Consider the following 25,823-nt stretch of genomic DNA (forward strand, 5'->3'; position numbering starts at 1 on the left):
AAATAAAGAAAAGAAAAGAAATTTTCAGAAAGCACCTTTTGTATAAATATAGAAGATCCTAACAGGTGACCAATATCCACCAAAATTTCTATCAGGTTCATCCTGAAATGGACAAGGCCATCAGGCAAATCAATCACTCTTCTCTCATCATTGTAGGTAGAATCATCCACCTGTCAAGTACTCAAACAAAAAAAATATGAACTTTAGTCAAAAGATTAAATCATTTTAAATCTATAAGGAATCTCAACAAAAGATTCTATCTATTAGAGAATAGAAATAGATTAGCCTAAGAGACCTAATTAACTTGTAGTTAGCTCTAATAACTAATTCTGTTATTGATTAGTGAACTGGCAGCTAAGCTGATAGCTTGAGCTAGTATATAAACCCAGCTCACACTTGTAATCATTCAACAAATAAGAAATACAATTTACTGTTTCAAGCTTTCTTCTCTTCTTTCCTCTCATTACGTTTCTACTCTTACATTATCACAAAATGAAAACCAAAGAATCACCAGTGAAACTGCATAAATAAAAGCTACGCTGTGCAAACAAGCAAAAATGAAATATACAGTAAACATTGGCTGTTTTATGAGTAATAAGTTGATGTTTTCAAAAGGACAAATATTTTATCAACATTCCAATTAACTTTCTGCATAATTTTAACTGTTCCCTATAAACTTCCTTAAATTGAAAAAATAAATCAGTTAAAAGATTATTTTGAAAGAAGATTTTCCATTAACACCAATTCATGTACAATTCTCCCATAGTGAAATAAAGGTTTGGTTGTTGTTGTTGTACCAATTCATGTACAATGGGAATAACACAATAGGTAAAATGGAAGAGCTAAGGTCTTCATAGTCAATAGATGTCATATGTGAGACTCAGTGTAGTCAAAGGTACCAAAGGCTACACCTAAGGCGTCCAGACGCAATAAGAAAGGGGATAGCGGCTCTGCAGGTAGAAATACTGTCTGATCACTGAGACACCTGACTTAAGGATGCACACAAAATAGTCAAATATTTTACTGTTTTCTTATTTTTCTAATAAGATGCATTTCTTCAATAGGTGAGAACTTTTTGGCCCATCTGCCCCCAGGCATTAGAACCCCCTAACGCCTTAAGGATGCTTTTTGCCTTTTACTACAATGGCTACAGTTCTACTCTTCATGTTCTAACTGCTTCCTAGTTCCTGTAAATGGATTTCCTCTAAAATGTTTGAGTTGTGAATCAGCAAAAGGACATTATATTTGTACAAGATCCACAGATTACAAATTCTACTTGTCACTCTCAGTATTCAGTATCATAATGCAGATAATAATATAGACATGTTACGTACTATGATATGTCATAATTCAGCTAAAAGTTACATCCAATGTAGCTTTCATGCACTCATAGCCTTTTCGACTTATAATGTCACCACCCACCCATCAAGGGAATCCAAAATTCATAAATGCAATATTAACTCACCCCCTATATTACATTAGCCCTGTGGGTATAGTGGAAATAGGCAAAAAGACTATGAATAAACCTGGGAACGAAATAACAGTGAATCAAGTAATGCTAAGAACACAGGTGAAAATATGGTTTCCATGTGTTTTCTACTTTTTGCACCATCCTCATCAATGCCAAGTATATAGCTTGCAAGAGTGGACCTGAAACAAGATTTATAGAGCTCATGATGACTCTGTACTGAGACATAGTTTAAATGAGAAAAAACAAATTAAAAGATAAGAAACTCAGGAGTACTTCAAGGCTTCCCAACCTCTCTGCATATCAGCATTCGTAACAACATAACCAAAACCTTTTGTCATTTCCACACATACATGATGCAATATCCAAAGAGTCCAACCTAGATTATGATGGCCTTGAAGGCATAAGTGGTCCTATGACTAGGGCACGGGTAAAAAGGCTCAAAATGTTCTTGGACAACTCATAGGATTGATCCATGATGGTGAGCCAAAGTTAGCCCAAGGGGTGTAAAGATGTTCAATAGCATCTTGGTCCATGGTTCTGACCAAGCCAAGGATGGATCAGGCCATGCGCATGAGACAGGTCAAGGGTCTGGCCAAGGCGCTTAATCTGACCCTGGCACGGGGCCAGGTGCATCAGGCACCAAGTCTGACCGAGACAATTCTGACCATGGCACAAGGCCAAGTGCATCAGGCACCAAGCCTGACCGAGGCATGCCTGACCGAGACGAGTATCTTGGCGCACCAAGTGCTAAGCCAAGCGCTAGGCCAATCTAGCCTGGCCAGGAAATCTGACTGAGGCGTATGCGCCTAGCATGCCGCATTAGGCGTTGGGCTTAGCCTGACCGAGTCAGGCCTAGCCAACATATTTGGCATGGAACATTTTTAATTCCATAATAATTGTGTAAACCAATTTTTGACCAACACTTAGTTTCATTTATTTTGGTGTTTGTTTAATAAATATGCCCATAAATAATGCTTAGTTTGAAAAATGGCTCGTGGGACTTAAACCAAACCTAAAAGTGTAACCGACACTTTAATGCTTGGACCAAATTTTATTTTCATGAACCAACGGTACTCTAACTTTGTGTTTGGCAGGTAAATAAAGGCTATTATGGTCGTTAGAAGATAAATGCTCGTGGAAGTAAAGGTGATTGTGGAAGGCTTAAATGGGGTATTAATGGTGCCTTAACACCTTGTTTGGACCATTGGAGCATAATCCACCTGGGCACAAATCATCCAGGAGTATCCTAAGTCATTTTCAGAGCTGTTGGAGCAAAGTTTCCCGAGGGAATTTACCATGTGCTCGTTGGAGACTTTAAGTGTGTTTTAATGGTGCTTAATGGTCATGTTCTAGCCATTGGAAGCTTGGCTTGTTGGGCAAACTTATACCACCAACATCCTAGGCCATTTAACTCACCAGCATTCATCATTCTGCCGAGGGAATTCTTTCCTTGAATAAAGAGGATCCTATGCCAAGATTAAGTGCAACCGAGGACCATTATGGAGTCAACAACTCCAACATTCTACCATGTGCTAAATTATGAGCCAAGCCTTCAAAGAATGCAAGAATCCTATGAAGCTCATCAAGTCTTACCATGGAGTATTATGAAGGCGGCTCAACCGTGGCAACAATGGCATCCTAGGCCAATGTCTTAATGTTTTTCTTTCAATGTAATAAAGCACGCAAATAATATGTGCTATGCTAATTGCCAACCGAATATAGCCTAGTTTAGGAGTAGATTCATCAGCCAAAAGGTATCCAATGTTGGGCTATCTTTACTAAGGCTTTTAAGATATGTTTTACTCTTGGTTTTTACGTGGGAGCCAAGTTTGGCTCGGCACTATATATGTATGCGTTCCACAATGAAATAAACAAGTTAAGTTAAGCATAATTCTTTGTGAATTGAGGATTGAATCCTTGTGAGAGTATTCTCCAAACCTTCTTTGGCTGAACCAAGATTGGAAGTTCTTATCAAAAACCAAGTTCTTGTAGCGAGCATCACTTTGGCTTATCAACACCTTAAAGTGTTGTGGCGCCTATCACCTCAAGTCTATTTCATCTTCTTTTATCTTACTTATATCATTCCGCTACTTATTCATAACCAAAAACTCAATCCAACCGTGAGCTTGGCCAAACACCAACCAAGATAGATTGTGCAAAGAGCCTTTATCAAAAGGGTTCACATCAAAACGGCAGCATGATTTAGCATGTAAACAATACCAGAGAAGAGATAATGCTATATCATAGCCCACTGATCAATTAGCATCATGAAAAATAACCAAATATTCTACATGAGAATAGATGGCTGCAAGTAACTCTGCCAAAACGAGGTAAAAAAAGAGAGAGCACAAGAGGGGGCAACAGGGATATCACTCATGCTAAAAACTTTGTGAAGCCTTACTAAAATCACATTACCAAAACTGCAGTGTTGAGTCCGCAATCTCCCAGTCTTCACATGGAAATGCCACGCAGCTGCCACCACATTCAACAGTATAATAAGATTCTTTGTGCATGTAAGGTGATTAGAAATATGTAAAATAGAGACGACAAGAGAAAGTGCCTTTTCAAACATAAGTTACCAAATTGCATATCTTCATTCCTTTATGTAGTTTGATTTTATGTGAGAGCATGTTAGATTATTAGAATAGTGTTAATAGTGTTTCTCTTGTTGTGAATGTAAATAATTAACTAACTAATATTGTTAGTTAGTTATCATTTAGTTAGAAAGTAATCTAGTTAGTTATTCTTTTACTTAGACTACTTTCTTACCCTATATAAGTAGCTAAGGCTACTCTTATTCATTAATAAAGAAAATATCAAGAAACTGATGTTAGTTTCTCTCTCTACTTTTCTCTGCCTTCTCTCTAACTTTCTCTTCTCTTCATAACTGCTCCAACCCTCTTCATCTTCACTCTTCTTCTCTCTTTACATAGATGCAAAAACCATATCATGGAGTTCTCACATTCCATAATTATGCTTAATGGAATAAAATCCCTGATTGGGCAACCAAAAGGAGCAGAAAAGAATGCAGAAATGATTTTTTTTAAATAAATCATTGAGATATCACCTCAAGAGAGCATCTGCCAGTGCAAGGGCTTCTGCACTTGCTTCTACAATTAGAGAAGGAGCCTAGCATACATTCAACAAGTGAATTAAATGAGACAAGCCGGGTTGCACACAAAAGGGATGAAAAAATTAAATAAATGATAGTAATTGTAAATAATTGAAGAATCTCATATCACTAATAACATGTAAAATTAAATAAATGATAGTGGCCATGGCCATGAGTTTACGTTAACAAAGCTATACATGCAACAAATAAAAAAGGTATCCACCATGAGGCTTTGGAAATTCAATTTGTTCATATTATAGGTTTAGATATGAAAGGAGAAAAAGAAATGCTCAAAATAGTAAGTTGTATTGATACAATTGGGAATGATGATGTAATTATAATGTCATTGTGTGATACAAAAGACATAATACTAAATGACATACTAATACTAGACTCCTAATTAAATAAGGAAACAAATCATAATAGATAAAATAAAGTAATCTCAATCCTAACAGATCTTCTAAGATACTCTAAACAAATCTAAGATAATTGTCATAATATGATATATTCTCTTGAGTAATGATATATCATCCTGCAAAATCATCCAACACCACAAGAAAGTGACATATGTCACTTGTAAACCAATCATAAATAAACAAAGTACCATTTTGTGACAAATGTTATTTCTCCTACAGTGTAAGAGAATTCGTAGGAGGATATATCATTTTTTATATTCTCTATATCTGAGTTTACTCTACATATTCTCTATAAGATAATGTAAGATATTCTAATATACTTTTATATATTCTAACACTTATCCTCAAGCTAAAACTTATTAAGCTCTAAGCTTTTTACATAAAAATAAAAAATTGTTTTTTCTTTTTAGCAGCACCTAAAATCTTTGAAACTGAAGTTAAGGTTGACATTTGTTTCTAGGATAGAAACGAGCCCAGTGCATATGGCACAAAGCAAGGCCAGTGCATCTGGGACAAAGTAGGGCCAGTGCATCTGGGACAAAGTAGGGCTAGCAGATATGGGACAAAGTAGGGCTAGCAGATATGGGACAAAGTGGGGCTAGTAGAAATAGAACAAAATCAGGGCCAGTGCATCTGGGAAAGTCGGGGTCAATGCATCTGGGACAGAATCATGCATCAGCAAGAACAGATTCAACACACTACATCTTGGACTTCAGAATATGACTGAGATGATGAAGAGGAGCAATTAATCAGATTCCAAGTTTTTGGGAACTCAGTGGTGGAATAATAAACATTCAGTAACTGGTTGCAATGGTTGATTGGGTGTTAATGTTTAAAAATGTGGGTCTCCAGTTCTAAACCCATTGAGGGACACACTAGATAAGATAGGATTAGAAATGAATGCATTAGGGAAAGGTTAGAGTAGCTCCTATTTTATAAAAGATGGTAGAATCGCGCCTTAGGTGGTTTGGACATGTGTGAAAGATACCAGTAAATCCCTCATAAGGAGAGTAGATCAAATGGAGCTTAGTCCAATTTCTAGAGAAAGAGGGAGGTAAGAAAAATCATAGGTGAAACGGTTAAGAAAGGCTTAGAGATCAATATTTTGTCAACGAATATGATTTATGATAGAGGATTATGGCATCATTCGATCCATATAGTTTACCCTACCTAACGGAATTAAGGCTTTGTTGTTATTATTGGTAGCAGAATGGTGACGGGATAGGATGATACACTAATACCATGTAGGATGTGGAAGGAGAAAAGGAAATGTTCAAAATAATAAAACTGTATTGATACGGTTGTGAATGATAATGAATGATAATGTGATTATGTGATACAAAATACATATTATTAACCCCTATTTGTATTATCAGTAGACTCCTATTTATACACGAAAACAAATCATAAATGATAAAATAAATTAATTTCAACACTAAGTGATCTTCTAATATACTCTTAATAAATCCAGGATTTAATCATCATAATATGAGATATTCCCTCTAAATCTAAGTATCCTCTAGATATTCTCTATAAGATAATTTAAAATATTTAGATATACTTTTATATATTCTAACACAATTCAATACTTACAGCCTGCCCAATTTCTGACAACAAGCATGCAAGGCCACCTATTACTTTCATGTCTCCCCTAGTGAGAGCCGGAAGAAGAAGTACTTCCTTCAAATAGTGTACTCTGCATAACAAAACTTGGGGCACTCCCTAAAGAAAGTGCAGATCAAAATCAATATATCACCATCCTCATATACGCTTTACATAGAAATTTACATTAAACAAAGTTAAAAACAAGTTTTACTTAGAAAATGATAGGAATTGGTATTTTAATATGGAAAGCATAAAGAAAAACTCACACAAGTAAAATAACAGAAACATCAAGGTACAGATGTAGTAGAAGACAAAGAAGGATGATATCAGAAAAGCTAAATTTAACTATGCTTCTAGCCTAAGCCACCCCATAACCACTCTGAAACTCAGTTCTGATCTCTTCACTCTCCATCTTCTCTTTATTCTATCTTCTAAGAGTTACCCTTTGCTTCCACACTCTTGCTATGTAGGCCATGTTTGTTATAGCCAAAGTCTCTCTTCCACCCCTTACTCATAATTAACAAGTGGTCTAGCATATGAATGCCTAATAAACTTCCAAAACTTCAACCCAAACCCAAGCATGCACCTAACCTGATAAAAGTTCAATTCTTCGACTGTTGGATTCAGTGTCGTCACCATGGCGGATTGCGGTAGCGATTTTCAGCATAACGTCATCCGCCATGTAAAATATGGTGCTAAATGGCGGCATCCACCATTTGGGGTTTTGGGGCGCCATGCCATTAGCAGTTCACACCATCTACTATTTTTTATGGCAAAATTTTGGCAAATGCCATGGGCCGCCATCAGCCAACAACACTGGTTGGATTTGAATATCATAGGCCAACCACAGACCCTACCCACAGTATGTAGATAGAATGAGAGCAAAATTTCTATTTAGATATTATTATGATTTGATTTCACTATTCATGTATCTTTAACTCTCCTAACTTCCTTTGTTAGTTGATCCTAATCCCTAAAGTTTAGGTGATTGATTGTACATTGCTTATTATGTTGGGTACGAAATTATACTGATTATGCTCTAGCTTGATGGGTGATATTATCCAATATTATCTTGGACATATTATATTGATCTATCTTCATCTTGGGGATGTTATTTTGATCTGCTTGTATCTTTTCCTTTCCTGGATTCCTTAGCTAGTAGGTCCTAATCCCTGTTCAGGGATTAATTCTGTTGTAATGTATATAAATATCTGTACAAACCATTCATGTAAATCAAGTAATTAATTATTAATTTTCAACTGTATTAAACATCAAAGATGTTGGTTAGAGGTGGCGAAATTACAACAATTCATCCAAGTCCAAGATAAATCAAACTCGTCCATTTAAGTTAATGGATTTAAAAGGATACAATGCAATGTATATTCACTTGTTTATCCATTCGAATGGGTTGGATTTCACTAAAATGATTGGATAAAGAGGATTGAAGCAACCAAAGAGTGCAAGAAGAAGAAACTAAAACCTTTATCTTTAAAAGTGGTTATTAAAAAATGGTTTTTGAAACAAGTGATTTTTTAAAAAGTGAATTTAAAAAATGCATTGTTGAAAAAAACACTTTTTTAAACGTGATTTTGGTTTCAATTTTTCAAAAAATTATAAATCAAATGGACTGGATATTAATCCACCCATTAAGTTAGGATATGGAAGGATGGGATAATTTTAAGTATGATTTGATGGATCTTATATGAATTGGTGATTAGTTTTCATCCATCCATTAGGATCCAAATCCAGCTTATGTCTTATCCATCATTTGCCACCCCTGACACTAGTATAATCACATTTAAGAATTTTAGGACGACCAACTCTAATAGATAACTTCAAGACATAAACTCTAAGAATGAGAAATTATATCAAGCACATAGTACAATGACATCTTTGAACATTTGCAGACACATTTAATTAAGCTGAACAGATTAAGCCTCACGAATATGAATGGCTTTTCATCAAAATGGGCACTCGTACCTCATGTTTACTCACAAGTTCAACAAGAACTTCAATGGCAACATCAAATGATAAAGGAACCTACACAGAGAATGAGAATATAGTTTTGGTTTCTTTTTCAATAAGAAAACTGTAGATATAAATTAATCTCAGTAGTCAAACTACTCTAACCTGCAATGAGAACTAGATTACCTGCAATGAGTTGAATACAAAATTTAGAAGTGGGTGAGCTGGCAATGTTCCCTGAGAAATCTCTGAGAAGCAACCTACTCTAACCTGCACCCAAGTAGGTCATACAACAATAGTCAAACCTTAGCCCCTAAGAAATCACCCATCGTACTAATCTCACTCAAGCAAGATTAACTACGAAGTTCTGATGGGATCCGATGCATTAGTGTTGGTGTGTAATATGCCATTCACGATACCCATCCAAGTAAGCCAAACTAGAATAAACTCAAAAGACAACAGAAAACTTCTAATAAACTCAGGATAGATGAATATTCATGTTAAATTAAAACATAAGACAACCAGAGCACAAAATGCCTTGTACAGCAAACAAAGCCAGGGACAACCATGCTTAAAAATGGTACAATCCTAAAAGTATGTGTCAAAGCAAAAGTCGAATGAATAATCAGTATAATTCCATACCCAACTTAATAAACACCGCAAAATTTTCTTGTTCCTTTCATGCTGTTGTAGAGAACCATCGAAATTTATTTCCGATTGTTGCAGCAAGAACTCAAGAACCATAGGTGCATGAGAGAGAAGCTGCACAACAGACATTTATGAGTGTATGGAAGTCGACCTGAGAGAGAGGTTGCACATAAAAACAGGACATAGACGAATGTATCAAAGCAAAAGTTCCTCAACCTCTTGTGTATAGTGGCTTTTGTGTAATGAACTAATTTTAGACTCAAAACGTTGGTTGTCAAAAACTTCCTCTGGCAGCACAGTGAGCATCTCCAAGACAGCAATGTTGCCATTATCCTGGCTCTGCAGACTCTGGAGACTGTAAAAAAGCTGCTCTATAGGGTTTCCATGGGCGACAACTTGAAGTACGAGAGAAGAGAGTGCAAGACAGATCTGTGTTAAAAGCTGTCATAAAATAACAAAGCATTAAAACCAAATTATAAGACAACTGAAAGTTTACATACCTTACTTGAAAAAAGTGTCAACAGACTAAACATAGTAATTAAAGAACGAAAAACAATTCACCTGGGGAGGACCAGTACTGAATCTTCTGACTCCAACAAGAAGAGCGTTTAACAAAGCATCCTTAGCTCCTAATTGCAGTAGATAACCTTCATTTTGTATCTGCAATTTGAAACATGTAGCAATAAACATGGGCTTATGTTGAAGCATCAGTCATAAATTTTTCGAAGATTCTTTTTTCTTCGTTTAGAGGGGATCCTTCATCAAACTAACAAAAAATAGAATATAAAACAGAAACATTAACAAAACTCAAAATTCAGCTTCACACATTCAGACATTCAACTTGCATGACAAAATTAGTAATAAGGATTCTCTCTAGTAACGAAGAGATAAGTGCTTCAAAAATAAAGGGAAATACAAATTGCTATGACACATTTATCCTTTTAATTACAATGACATAACACTTTTACCATTGGAAACAAAAAGAGAAACAAGAACTTCACTCTCCAGCACTGGAGATGATCCTTTTTCCACAATTAGACACAACTCTTGTATCTGCATACATACAGTACCTCTATACCACCTCTTGTAAAGTAGTACAACATACATCATTAACTTGTTATGCACAATTCCATTATTTGTAAACCTAGATTTAATACTCCAATTGGCACAATTCTTACAGAGGTCATTGTATGTCTCCTCCACCAAAGGAAACACAAAAAAGATACCACACCAAATCACGTTAAAGAATACGAATATGGTTAAGAGTGTCAATACAAATATGTGTCAAGAGACACTATTATGAAGTGTTCCTATTCGTGCTTCCTTGCCTCCACCTCTCTATACATAAGTTACCTCAATATATCTCATACACTGAGATTAATACATTATTTCTTTTTTTCCCTCTTTCTTATGTATTTTTCTAGTTTCTAGTAAATTCTCTGCACCTTCGATACATTTTTAATAAAATTTATTTTGCCGATCAAAACAAAAAATAAAGTATCTGTAGTAGCTGTGCAACCTAGTTATAGTATAAAGTGAAAGAGAGAGGTGTGAACCTTGCGTTTGAGAATTTGTGCGGCGAAGAACTCAACCTCAAAATCCGAGGCAAGGGGGAGGAGGCGGGGATCGGCGGTAAGGATGGCGGTGGCGACTTCCCAAGCGGCGGTGGTTTGTTGAAAGTGAACGAGCCACTGATTGGCTGCGACGCGGTTGCACGATTGAGTATCGTGGTTCAGCACGTGGACAGCTTCAGCTACTTTCATTGCCAATTCCATAACCTATTTGGAAAAAAGAAGAGACGAAGGAGAGTGATGATTGATGATGATGATGATGATGGAATTGGTGATGGGAGAGAGCGACAACTGGAACTGCGAATTCAATCTGTTAACCGTTGTTCTGTTCCCCTTTCATCCGACGGACATAGAGCATCAACAATGTTATGAGGGTTTGTTTGGCTTTGTTCCTATGTAACACATCCTACCATAAGTCTTTCTTACTCCTCCTATACAGAACATCTATTGTTGGAGCAGGACTGTGTTGCCACTTGTCATTATTGGTTGATGAAAAAAATATAATTAAGTTTAATTATATTCATGTATTTCTCAACCATTATAAATAGAGTAAATTACACTGACACTCCCTGAGTTTTAGTAAAATTATACAAATTATCCCTCACTTTTCTACATCTACACAAACCTCATCATTTTTATACTTTCATTACACTAACCACCCCTACATGAGAAATAAGTGTAATTTTGTGAAAAAAAAATATAATAAATGCAATTAAGTTAAACAAAACATGATATATTGTGGAGACAAGTCCAAATAATTACACTTATTTTGTTTAACTTAATTGCATTTATCACATTTTTTATTCAAAAGATTACACTTATTTCTCATGCAGGGGTGATCAGTGTAATGAAAGTATAAAAACTATGGGAGGTTTGTGTAGGTGTAGAAAAGTGAGGGGTGGTTTGTGTAATTTTACTAAAACTCAGGGGTATCAGTGTAATTAACTCTTATAAATAAGTGATACAATTTATGAGATAAAAGATGTATTCTTCTTTACAACTTCAATGACCTTCCTATTTTAAATTCCACATGAATCTTTTTATCATCTATTAAAATAACAAGTCTAAAATATTTTCAAAATTTTAATTTGCATAAAAAACTATTACCTCTATTTCAAGACTACAAGTACCAAATCCAGTATACATTCAAATGTATTTAATTTAACATTAATAATTTGGATCCACTAACATCAAAAATAAAGTTTAGAAGCCCATTTCATTAGGCTCAAAACACTATGTTGTATACTTATACAACATAGTGTTTTGAGCCTAATGAAATGGGCTTCTAAACTTTATTTTTGATGTTAGTATAAGTAGTGCATGTAAGAATCAATTTAATCAAAAATTGAATCGAATAGATTGATTTTTTAAAAATAGTCTAATATCATCCAAACAAAGTCATTTTTTTCAAATTTATTTGGATCGGTCTAATGTGAAAAATCTACTACATTCTACATAATTGATGTCAATGGTTAGGGTTACATTTAACTTAGTATAAACATCATTAATGTGAGGATTTTTGAACCAATGATCTTATACTGGTTCACGCCAAGAATAATACTATGTTGAGTCTCTTGATTGACGTGAGAATTAGATCATCTAAGACTTTCCTATCTTCCTTCACAAGTTTGGCCATGGTTGATTCTTCACAACCTCCCACCTATATGTATCACAAAATGATCATTATCCCTAGATAGAGGATTCCTACACTTTCTTGATTTAAAGGATATATCACCTATATTCATATCTCTTTTCTTGTAAACAGAAAATTAAAACAACTTTTTGTAACAAAAAGACATTGTCGTGCATATTACAATAATTATTAAACATAATGAAAAGCTTAAATATTTTCTTTAATCAATTTGTTAAAACTAAGATCAAATGAATTTCAAGACTAGAGAAGAAGAAAAAGAATGAATATGACGAGCTTGGTTTTTCCTGAAGATTCTCACAATCCTTTCTCTCTTTGAAAAAATGTAAAATGTATGTAGTTCTAACTAACCTTGTTTCTAGACTCTTTTTATACTTGTGAGATTAAGGAGACCTTTAGAAACTGTATTTATACACCACATAATCCATTAACATTTAGTTATAATCATTTATTAGTTTGTTACAACCTCTTAACCGAGTAAAGAAAAAAGGATAATCAATTAATTGCAATTCAAAAATATTTTCTTAAAATAGCACATGGTGCTTAATCGAATATCACATGTTAAACTCAGAATTCTAGCTCAGTCGTCATATATGTCATCACATATAATGATCATAGTTTAAATCAATGATATGAGATGCATGAACCTTAAGAAAATATTTCTAACATTATGTTTTAGACTTAATAAGCATTAAAAATAAATGTAAACTAAGATATAATTATATGAGAGTCTTGAGTTTCTTCTTGTCCTTGTATTTTGTAGTAAGTCGTCTTGTAGGTTGTTGTCTCCTTCAAAACAATGGTATGCACATACTTCAATCTTATATCCATTAAATTTTTCAATATCCAGTTTTTTATGATGACAAACCACTCTGTCAATTGTGTCAAGGCGTAAGGTTGTGATATGAGTTGTAGAATTCTTCAAGCATGCATTTGCGCAGTTGGTCCCTATCAAGAGAAACTCTTGATTTTGCTTGATGATTTTCGATATAATACAAAAGCTCCTTCACACCTAAAACCTAAAAATTATTAAGTGCCAAAATGTTAATGAAATGTATATGATTTAGAGGCACTTTGTGTGGATTTATGATGTAATTGCATACAATTTCCAATAATCTAGTAATTTTGTATTGTTTAGGAATTTAAGTAATTGTTGTTGTTTGTATGTGAAGATATGATGAATAAAGGAGAAAATGGAGAAGATTAAGGTTTTGAACAGCACAAGCCTCGCCCAAGCGAGGGAATGATCGCTCAAGCGACAATTCAGAGGAAAATCAACAGAAAACACTGACATCCCTCGCCCAAGCGAGGGACAGTCGCCCGGGCGCTATTCCAAGACCAAAATTAGCTAAACTCATTGTTTCTCTCTCGCCCAAGCAAGGGACACTCGCCCAAGCGAGAGAGCCTCACTCAGGCGAGGTGATCAAGCAGGAAAATGTTATCTTCTCTCGCCCGGGCGAGGTGGTCAGGCGTGGAAAGTCATCTTCTCTCGCTCAAGCGAAAATCCCTAGCTTGAGCGAGAGTGTAGCACTTGGGCCTGAAATAGGCAGTTCTGGAAAAGGAGGCGGTTATCAACACACTTCTGAAGAAAATCTTGGCCCGAAATATAGAGAGAATAGGATAGAAATCGTGGAAACGATTCTATTTCACATGATTCTTTGTATTAGTTCATGATTCGAGCGTTGTAATAGCGAGAAGGAGTGATTAGTTCTTGTGAGGGATTCAAAATGTAATCTTCTAACCTTTGTACTCCTGGATTCAATTTCATTGTAATAGTTATTTGATTTTGGGAAGTTCATCCCGTTATTAATGATGAATTTAATTTGCTACTAAGTTCTTGTTCTTAGGTTCAAGTTTGATTGGGAAATTAAACTTGATACCGAACCTGGATCATCTTCCTCCATACATCATTATTCTAGGAATGGAGAATGATGCATGAATTGCTTTTACATGAAACTTAATGCTAGTTAATTGGTCAAATGTTCAAGGAATTGACATTTGAACAATTATCTAAGAATTTTACACTCAAGGGATTGATGTGAATGATTTGAATGACATGTGCATCTGAATCAGTAACTTCATAATTCACTAGGAATTGAATCCATGGATGTCAATGGGAAAGAACGATGCATTTTGATCCCAATTTAATTTATTTACCTTTCGTTCAATTTACAAATTTCATAACTCAAAACAAACTTTATACAAAAATTTCATTGTGAATATTGCTTAACTAATTCTTGTAGGAATTAGTGTAAATCCACTCTGCTCCCTGAGGACGATATCCCGGTACTTTACCGAACTTTATTACTTGAATGATACGGTACGCTTGCCGTTCCACAAATATCTAACAAGTTTTTGGCGTCGTTGCTAGGGAGCAATGAGCGATTTACATTAGTTCTTTATAGACTTTATTGAGTGTGGTACATAGTTATTCTTTAATTCTTTTTAGTATAATTAACCCTTGTGCTAACTTTTGCTGTAGTCTTTTTATTTATGCTTTTGCGAGGTAAAGCCACTGAAGAGTAACTACAGTATAATCCAGAGATTGAGAAATCTTCTAAGAGCAACCGAAAGAAAGCAAAATAGAAGAGACAACAAGGTCCTCAGGAAGCACAATGTAGCTCTGAATCAGCTACAATCATTACAGTTTCAGAATCTCAACCTGATAAGATGGAAAATATAAACAATGCTTCTGATAATAACTCACGGCCTAATCCTCCAAGGAGAACATTAGGCGATTATGCCATGTATCAAGGTCCTCGACACTACTCCAGTATTGTGATTCCACACACCGCAAGGACAGTGGAAATCAAGCCTGTCTACCTGAATTTAGTCAGTGCTCATCAATTCACGGGCAAGGATTATGAAGATCCATATGCTCACTTGGATAATTTCTATGAGCTAGTGGCTACTATGGGATACTCAGACAGTGAGAGGGAAGCTGCTTATATGATGTTGTTTCTGTTTTCCCTCCTTGGGGAAGCTAGGGAATGGTTGATATCACATCTAACCTAAAGCTTGACCACTTGGAGCGACCTGGAAACTAAGTTTTTAACAAGGTTTTTCCCTCCAGCGAGATATGTGCATGCTAAGTTTGAAATCTCTACATTCAGACAAGGTGCTGAAGAGGCTTGTTATGAGGCATGGGAGCGTTTCCAGGTGTTACTGCGGAAATGTCCCAATCATGGATTCGAGGATGTTGATCAACTGGACATTTTTTGAAATGGGTTGAAGCCGGATACTAAGATGATATTGGATGATGCAGCTAGTGGCACTATGATGGCAGTTGATGTTGAGCAAGCTACTAGAATCATTACTGCACTATCTACTACAGATAGGCAAGCTCAACACAATAGAAGGACAATACAAAAAAGAGGAGTGTTGGGTTTGAATACTTCTGATGCTATTCTGGCTCAGAACAAGATCTTGACACAACATATTGAGGCCCTTACAAAGCAAATGTCAAAGTTGCCTCAACAATTGAATGTAGTGCAGATTCCTTCTATTCATCAACAAATGTTGCACTGTGAATATTGTGGGGTGATCATGTTAATGGTCAATGCTTAATGCCTACTAATACATAAGCTGAAGAGGTTCAGTACGTTAACAATCAACCCCGTCAGGCTAATTTGCCCGACAACCCTTCATTCAACAATCAGTTTTCACAGGGTTGGAGGGGAAACCAGAACCAAAATCAAAATTTTGGGTGGAGGCAGGATGTAAGACCATCTAACAGGCACCCACCATATCAGTCATCTTATCAGCAAGGGCCGCACCCACCATTACATGAGAGGCAAACGAAGTTGGAAGAGACATTGGAAAAGTTTATGCAAGTCTCTATCTTAAACCGGAAAAATACTGATGTTTCTATCAGAAATCTTGAGACTCAGGTGGGTCAGCTAGCTAAGCAAATGGCAGAACATAACTCAGATAGGCAACAATTCTTTGCCAACACTCAAACCAATCCAAAAGAACACTACAAATATATCACTACTAGAAGTGGTAAAGTTATTGGTAAGGATATTGGTGAGAACTTGGTTGTTGAAGAAGAAGTTCTGAGAGAGACTGAAGTTGGAGGAAGGGGTTGTCACTAATCATGATGATAGAAAGGAGAATAGTGATATGAGGAAGGGTGACTTACCTCAGTTGAAGGATCTCCCTTATCCAAAGAGACCTTCCAAAAAAGATAAGGAGCGACAATATGCTAGATTATTGGATTTATTCAAGAATCTCCCGATCAACATTCCATTCATGGAGGCTATGGAACAAATGCCAGTATATGCTAAATTCATGAAGGATTTGTTGACAAAGAAAAAAACGTTTTCAGAAGAAACAGTGACTTTAGAAGTTGGGTGTAGTGTTATTATTCAGAAGTCTTTGCCTGAGAAGATTAAAGATCCGGGAAGCTTCACTATTCAAGTCACTATTGGTGAAATATCTATAGGAAATGCACTGCTTGATTTGGGTGCTAGTATTAATTTGATGCCCCTTTCTATGCTGAAAAGAATTGGGGATTTGGACATCAAGCCTACCAGAATGACTTTGAAACTGGCTGATAGATCTGTTAAATATCCTTGTGGTGTTGCAGAGGACGTTTTGGTTAAGGTAGATGGGTTAGTCTTTCCTGTGGATTTTGTCATCATGGACATTGAAGAGGATAAGGAGGTTCCTCTTATTTTGGGCTGACCTTTCATGATGACTGCTCGAGTTATTATTGATGTTGATGATGGAAAATTAAAAGTAAGAGTTGAAGACCAAGAGGTGAACTTTAATGTTTTTGAGGCTATGCAGCATCCGAGAGACAAGCAACACTGCTTTCGGGTGGATGTCATTGAGGATTTATTCATGCTCGATGACATTCATTTGAGTAGGAGTAGTCCATTGGAGAAAGTTTTGAGGAGAGATCTAGAGGGAAACAGTATTGAGGAGGAGAAGATGATCAAGGCATGTGTGGCAGAGTTAGATGCACCCCACAAGGTTGCATCTAATCAGAATTTATTTCAAGAGTTGGGGAAAGAGAAGATAGCTGAAGCTCAAAAAGTGGATTTGAAAGTACTTCTGTCACATTTGAAGTATGTTTTTTTAGAAGACGGAGGGCAGAAACCGGTAATCATCAGTATTACCCTTACATGTGAGGAAGAACAGTTGCTAATTGGGGTGCTGAGGAAGAATGCAGGAGCAATAGGGTGGACACTGGCTGATTTGCATGGAATCAGTCCATCTTATTGTATTCATAAGATCCATATGGAGGAGGATTGCAAACCTATGGCACAACCTCAGAGGCGTCTTAATCTAACTATGAAGGAAGTGGTAAAGAAGGAAGTGATGAAACTATTAGATGCTGGGATGATTTATCCCATATCTGCTAGTAAGTGGGTTAGTCCCGTTCAGGTGGTTCCAAAGAAAGGAGGTAAGACTATGGTCAAGAATGATAAGGATGAACTTATCCCAACCAGAACAGTTACTGGTTGGCGAATGTGTATTGACTACTGGAAACTAAATCAGGCTACTCGCAAAGACCACTTTCCTCTGCTATTCGTGGACCAAATGTTAGAAAGATTGGCTGGACAAGAATTCTATTGTTTCCTAGATGGATATTCTGGGTATAATCAGATCACTGTGGATCCCAAGACCAGGAAAAAACAACTTTCACTTGTCCTTTTTGTGTCTTCGCATACAGGAAGATGCCATTTGGACTGTGTAATGCACTGGCAACATTTCAGAGGTGTATGTTAGCTATTTTTTTGATCTTGTGGAGCAGTACGTTGAGATTTTTATGGATGACTTCTCAGTCTTTGGGTCATCATTTGAGAGTTGTTTGACAAATTTGGACATCATTCTGCAACGATGTGTTGAGACAAACTTGGTACTGAATTGGGAAAAGTGTCACTTCATGGTGACTGAGGGAGTGGTCTTGGGATACAAGATCTCTTCCAGGGGTATCGAGGTTGACAAAGCAAAGATTAAGGTCATCAAGGACCTTCCACCACCCCTTAATCTCAAGGGAATTCGAAGTTTCCTTGGGCATGCATGTTTCTATAGAAGGTTTATTAAAGACTTTTCTAAAATAGCAAAGCCAATCAGCAATCTTTTAAACAAAGATACCATTTTTCAATTTGAATTTGATGCTGAGTGTGCCAAATCTTTTGAAATCTTAAAACAAAAACTGATTTTTGGTCCTGTTATAGTAGCGCCCGACTAACATCTTGATTATGAACTTATGTGTGATGCTAGTGATTATGCAGTTGACGCGGTACTAGGATAGTGAAAATCTAAAGTTTTCCATGCCCTACACTATGCTAGCAAGGTACTCAATGAGGCACAAGTTAATTATGCCACCACCGAAAAAGAATTACTAGCTATAGTGTATGCTTCGGAGAAATTTAGATCTTATCTGATTGGCTCCAAAGTTATAGTTTTCACTGATCATGCTACTATAAAATACTTGCTAACTAAATCGGACTCCAAACTGAGATTGTTGCGTTGGGTTTTGTTGTTGCAGGAATTCGATTTGGTGATCAAGTACAAAAAAGGAAGCGAGAATTGTGTAGCAGATCACCTGTCAAGACTCGTCAATCAAGAGGTCACAATAACAGAGTCAGAGGTGGTGGAGGAGTTTCCTGATGAGAAGCTTTTCATGGTTCATGAAAGACCATGGTTTGCTGACATAGCTAATTTCAAAGCTGCAGGGGTCATTCCTGAAGAGTTGTCATGGCATCAAAAGAGAAGATTCTTGCGAGATTCTCGTCACTATGTGTGGGACGACCCTCATTTGTTTAAGACTGGGTCGGATGGACTTTTGAGAAAGTGTGTATCCACTGAAGAAGCTAAGAGCATTCTATGGTACTGTCATAGTTCGCCATATGGAGGGCACTTCAATGGAGAGAGGACAACACCTAAAGTTCTCTAATCTGGCTTCTACTGGACTTATGTGTTCAAGGATGCACATCAGTATGCACAACAATGTGATAAGTGTCAGAGATCAGGCGGGATCTCCAAAAGGAACGTGATGCCATTGAATAACATTCAGGAAATTGAGGTGTTTGATTGCTGGGGGATTGATTTTATGGGACCATTTCCACCGTCGTGCTCACAAGTATACATACTGGTGGCGATGGATTATGTGTCCAAATGGGTAGAGGCTGTAGCTGCACAAAAGGATGAGGCTAAGACTATGATCAAGTTTTTGAAAAGGAATATATTCAGTCAGTTTGGCACACCTCGGGTACTTATTAGTGATGGAGGATCAGATTTCTGCAATGAACAATTGGAGAAGGTCTTACAACACTACGGTGTCCGACATAAGGTAGCATCACCATATCATCCGCAAACAAAAGGACAAGCGGAAGTGTCCAATCCAGAGATCAAAAGAATTCTGGAAAAAATAGTATCAACTACAAGGAAAGACTGATCTCTTCGACTGGATGATGCATTATGGGCCTACAGAACAGCATTCAAAGCACCCACAGGATTATCCCCATTTCAGCTGGTATATGGACAGTGGCCTTCCAGTACCAACCCTCTCGCTCATACGAGCCAGCCTCGCTTAAGCGCAACTCATTTGAGTTGCTCTCTGTCTATCCCTCGCCCAAGCGAGGGAGTCTCGCTCAAGCGAGAATGACATGCCTTTCAGTTCAGAGTGCCTCGCCCAAGTGAGAGGATCTCGCCCGGGCGAGGAGTTACATACTCTTCAGTTCTTATTCTCGCCCAAGCGAGAGTACCTCGGCCGGGCGAGTGGGCACGAGTTTTGTTTTTAAAAAAAAGGGTTGTGGGGTTCATTTCCTCACACCCCATTGCAAAGAAATCACACACAAACCCCCAAGCTCGTGCCCTCTCCAAGATTTAGACTCTTTCATCATCTATTGTACACATACTAGCAAGCATCATGAGCGGATTATAAGTACACTTTTCATTTCATCACATTCTCATTTGTGCATTGCGTTAAGATTCACTTATTTTAGGCACATTTAGGATGGATTAGTTGCTCTTGATGCTTTATTGTTGTATTGCGTATTATATTATGAAAACATGAGTATCGTTGTCAAAAGAAAAGGGGTTCTGAATAGGAAACCCCAATTTGGCTTATTACTATGATATTCATGTGTGAGTAAATTGTTCAATGTGCTTTATAGGAGAAAAAAATCTGTGGCTAACAAGAACCCCCTCCCAAGAAGTTGAGAGGAACTTCAACTTCACATGCATTTGAGTATTACCGGACTTTGTTTAAGAAAAAAGGGAAACATGAACGACATACCCTACTCCTCAATTGGCTTTTCGTTCTTGAGAGGAAGGTACAATTGGAAACGGATGAATATCCCGTTTTCACAGTACCTTTGATTGTGTTGAAATGTTGGGCAATGGCAACCCCGAATGACAAGTTTGACCCATATGTCATTTGTGAATTCTATACCAATGCCTACCCACTAGAGGGAGAAGAAGTCACATATAAATCCTGGGTCCGAGGGAAGACTATCTTGTTTGACAGAGACATTGTCAATGATTTGCTAAACAACCCTTTTGAAGCACGGGAGGGGGAATTGTGTCAGCTTTTTGCTTCTCAAGCTGATGGTATGTTCAGTCTTCGGGACACTGCTGTGCAACTGTGTGTACCTGGACTATCATTTTGCACCAATTCTGAGTGACTACCCCTCCGGATTTACCAGAAGCATATGACTGTCCTGGCCCAAGTCTGGATGATATTCTTGCTGCACAACGTGATTTCAAACAGTCATGTGTCCTCATTGCCCCTTTCTGATTGTTTCATCATTTATGCAATCATGAAGGGTATGATGATTGATGTAGCCAAGATAATCATCATGGAAATATACAAAGTAGTCGTCAAATGAGGTAAGAAGGGTTCTTTGGGGTTCCCGTCATTGATCACTGAACTCTATGCTCAACAAGGGGTTCAGGTGAACAGAACTAAGAAGATTAAACCCCCAATCACCATGCAGTACATCCATCAGAACTGCAAAGAAGAGGTTGGAGTACATCAGGGTGACAGTACTCACCATCCACAATCACCTCCACATCCATCATTCCCACTTCCATAGCCAGAAATGCCTCCCTCGGCACCTTATCAGGGAACCACTCAGGATTAGCTTCACCGGCTCACATTGCATAGGGATAATATAGAGCTCTAAAATGACATCCTAAGACAAGGACAAGTGTATCAGCAGCAAGGGCTCTATGCTACTTTCTAGCATTTGAGCCCAAGGAACCAATTCGGGGGTTCTGCAGACACTTTCACCCAACAGTTCCCTTGGCCTGGGGTCAGGCCTATCTTTCCGGAGGGGGCAAGACCTTCCGGAACCACTGGATATGGGACTACTGGAGATGGTCTAGCTACAAAGGGCGATAATAATGAAGATGATGATATGGAGTTCATACTCTGATGAGCCTTTGGGCTAAAACTGGTTCCTTTGTACTTGTTTTGTTATTTATGCTGTGTAATTTAGGATGTATCTTTAGGATGTAGAATGTATGTTTAGTATCAATGTTTACGATGTATGTTTGGAATTGATGTGTAGGATGTAAGTGTAAGATGCATGTTTAGGAGGTAGGTGTAATTTCATTATGTACTTTGTGTTTTGTTGTTTGCTGTTCAAGTTAAGTAACAAATATAGTCCATGAAAATGTGTCTGGTTTAAATGTGTTTACTGAGTTCAATTGTGTAGTTGTACTAGAGACATATGAAATGAAATATAATATAAGAATCTGTGATTGAGATTGATTAGGATTCTAAGTTTGACTGTTTTCGGGATGTGGATGTTGATTCAGACATAGATCGAATAGGTTGAATAATGAGCAGTTAGTCGAAGGACAAAAACTTATAGTCGGGTGAGTGAGTGCACCCCAAACACAGATGAGTGTCTTTGATAGCATGAAAATGACTAAGGCTTAGTTTAGGATAGTTGAACTACAGCCAGAAAGCCTACCCAGATAAATTATGAACCAGTTTTTGCTAGCCCCTTTGAGCTGAAATAAATTTTTGTGTGTGTAAATTATGCACCTAAGCCACATTGAAATGTATCAATCCCCATACCTTTGGAGAGAGATCATTAGTGCATATGAATCTTGATGGGCAATGAGAATTGAGTTTGTGAATATGAAGGTAGTGAAATCAAAAAGACTTCTTCTGGAACCATGTGTCTAAATGGTAAAGTATGAAGTAAAGAAAAAAAGATCAAAAATAAGTCATGCAAGAAAATAGTGACTCAAAAGAAAAGAGTCGGTTGAAGAAGGAGAAGTAGATGGTTGATGGAAAATAGCATGGTACAACAAAATGGAAAAAAAAGAACACGGGAAGAAAAGGTAAGTATGCACTAATGGTCTACCTCCCTTTTGAATCCTAGAAAAAACCAATAATTTTTGTAGCCATACCTCATTACAACCCTGATGAAGTCCTTAGGATTCATGATTGAACTTGTGTATATGGCTTGATTGAACTGAGAGACAAAGTCAAATTGTTCAGGTCCAGCAAAGAGATGAGTGAAACACATAACCTGTGAGATTGAGAGAATTCCTTTGACAGAACTGAGTAGTTATTCTTGCTATTCTGTTTGAACTGGAACTATATATGCATTATGTTATCAGTTGGAACTTAATCCACTATGATTGATCATGAAACAGGTCTTTGTGAACAAGTGAAATATAGCCGATGTCATGATTGGATGAATACTTGTTTTGAAAACCAGATGTATTGAATTGAATTATATTGTGTTACTTTGCTTGAGGACAAGCAAGATTCTAGGTTGAGGGATATTTGTTAAGTGCCAAAATGTTAATGAAATGTATATGATTTAGAGGCACTTTGTGTGGATTTATGATGTAATTGCATACAATTCCCAATAATCTAGTAATTTTGTATTGTTTAGGAATTTAAGTAATGGTTCTTGTTTGTAGGTGAAGATATGATGAATAAAGGAGAATAAAGAAGAGAAGATTAAGGTTTTGAACAACACAAGCCTCACCCAAGCGAGGGAATGATCGCTCAAGCGACAATTCAGAGAGAAATCAGCAGAAAACATTGACATCCCTCGCCCAAGCGAGTGTAAATCCACTCTACTCCCTGAGGACGATATCCCGATACTTTACCGAACTTTATTACTTGAACAATATTGTACGCTTGCCGTTCCACAAATATCTAACAAAAATAAAAATATCAAGAAGAAACAATGAAACACTAATGACAAAGGTAGAGAATATGAGCAATACACAATGAACTATAAGATATAATAACAAAAGAAATACCCATAAACATATCATAACAGTAGTTCAAACACGCTAAAAACATTATAAACATAGTCATAAAAAGAGTACAAACCATAATTGTCAAATATTACAAGTAGCCAAAGCACTAGAATCAATCATAAGAAATTAGAAAAAACAACCACGTATAATGGACTAAAATGAAATACAAGCAAACTGAACTAATCAATCGCTATGATTCCTAACCTATAGGAAGGAAATTGCCTTCAAGCCTTGAAAGAAGAGTGTGAGTGTCTTCAAATTCAGAATCTATAGTAGTGTCCATATTTTCCGGTCTAGCATTCAACCTATCTTCATGCTCCTTACATTTTTCCATCATGCTGTCGCTATGAATAGTGAGAAGCACTTGCATGCGATTCATCGTGGTATCTATGTCTAAGTTACTTTTGGAAGTACTCACCTCTTGAGTATTCATTCTCTCCAATTTAAATAAGATGTATCATATACATGATGCTTGACTCGCGGGTCACACTTTTAATATCATTTTACATCACCCTGATGCTCTATGTTCATCTTGTTTAGAGTTTGATATTCCAAATTCTATGTTTTATGAGATGTTGGGATACTAACTTGACCAACCACATTTATCCTAACATGGTCAATTATGTGGGATATGGTATCAGGTAACGTATCATTTATTCATTCCTTCTAGCCACCATAGGTTACAAAATTATTTGTGGCCACTGAATAAGAAATCCATTCTTGACTGCATAAATATATTTCAAGTCTGTAGTGTTTGGTTGGACATTGTTGAAGTCCTTGGAATCTAGGTGTATATAATAATATAGTGCATTAGTCTTTCATCAAATTTCCTATGACCAAACTTTAAGGTGGTTCCTTAACTATGAGAAAAATGGTTGGGCAAACAAGATTCGTAAACTTGTAAATGATCATAACTACACCAATTATCATTGTTGCAATTCATAATCCTATCGAAGGTTAATCCACCAACTATTTCCAAAATCTCTTGTGAAAGTATAATACGATGTCCCAACATAAGAGTAATACGAGAATTTCCTCTTTTAGATAGATTAGAGTAAAACTCTTTCACTAAATTAGGATATATATTGCCATTTAACTGACAAAATTGGGTAAGCCTTTGATTGGCAAGAGAGCTAGGGAACTCAAATCCCTTTTCTAGAAGCAATTGCATGTAGTAGTGATGAGAACCTCTTCAGGAGATCCTTCTTTTTTGAAACAATCTATCTTGTTTTGGTGTAATGAACCCACGGTTTTAGTGGTTGTTTTTGAAGATGTATTTTAGGCCTTAAGGAAATACTTTAGGTTAAAAGAAGATTGTAAGAAATGAAGATGATAAGGGCCACAACAATGATGTTGATAAGCCGGTGATATTCGCCACAAGAATGTGGTTCTTGATAAGAATTTCTAATCTTGGTTCAGCCAAGAAGTTAGGAGAAGATGACACTCTCACACAAAGGAAGAATCCTTAATTTTTACTCAAAATCAAAACTTGTTTATTTCTCCAACCGAAAGTGACACTTATAGGGAAAAAAACATGGTTGGTTACATTGTTCCAACCGAAATATCCAAGGTAAATTCCTTATGGGAACTCCAAAAAGATTCAAATTAAAAATAAATGAAAAACATTGAATTCTATGAAAAGCCTTAATTGGTTGCAAGGAACCAAGTCATTTAGCCTCAGTTTCACTACATTCTCTATGAAGAATTTGACCACCCTTGAAGTTGTGGTCCCCACGAGTTAATGGTACTCTTGAGTCCCATGCAAAGCTTTAACCAAGTGCAAGTAACAAAGCCTAGGATTCGGCCACCCTTAATTGTTTTGGTCTTCATGAATCAATGTGGGTTTGAATGCCTTGCACGAAAACATTTCTTGGATTAATCATGCTTGACTTGATTAATGGTCTTGCACGAAAACTTCAAAGAATAATCATACTTGAAATAATTTAATGGTCGGCACAAATAAACTTCATGACTTTAATCCTTTGCACGAAAACATTCAAGAATTAATCATGCTTGACTTGATGATGGACGACACAATTAAGTCTTGCATGAATTAATGGACAACACCAACAAATCTCCATACTTGACTTGATGATGGACGACACAATTAACCATCTTTCACTTGGCTTGA

The 25,823-nt window shown here is 36.7% G+C and overlaps 1 protein-coding gene across 1 annotated transcript in view; it reads right to left on the reverse strand.

Moving 5' to 3' along the window:
* LOC109340882 (transportin MOS14) overlaps positions 1-11,199 on the reverse strand; it is a 33,008-nt gene extending 21,809 nt beyond the window's left edge. Inside the window, exons 1-11 of the mRNA XM_019578646.1 lie at positions 10,774-11,199; positions 9,779-9,877; positions 9,434-9,658; positions 9,212-9,331; positions 8,756-8,839; positions 8,585-8,644; positions 6,593-6,721; positions 4,539-4,600; positions 3,887-3,943; positions 1,527-1,650; positions 36-170 (exon numbers count right to left, since the gene is read on the reverse strand). Of these exons, the coding sequence (XP_019434191.1) occupies positions 36-170; positions 1,527-1,650; positions 3,887-3,943; positions 4,539-4,600; positions 6,593-6,721; positions 8,585-8,644; positions 8,756-8,839; positions 9,212-9,331; positions 9,434-9,658; positions 9,779-9,877; positions 10,774-10,992 (1,314 nt within the window). The 5' untranslated portion in view covers positions 10,993-11,199. The remainder of the gene's footprint in view (positions 1-35; positions 171-1,526; positions 1,651-3,886; positions 3,944-4,538; positions 4,601-6,592; positions 6,722-8,584; positions 8,645-8,755; positions 8,840-9,211; positions 9,332-9,433; positions 9,659-9,778; positions 9,878-10,773) is intronic.
* Positions 11,200-25,823: the final 14,624 nt, after the last annotated feature.

Source organism: Lupinus angustifolius, unplaced genomic scaffold (genome assembly GCF_001865875.1).
Source record: "Lupinus angustifolius cultivar Tanjil unplaced genomic scaffold, LupAngTanjil_v1.0 Scaffold_276_35, whole genome shotgun sequence".
Classification (NCBI taxonomy): Eukaryota; Viridiplantae; Streptophyta; class Magnoliopsida; order Fabales; family Fabaceae; genus Lupinus; species Lupinus angustifolius.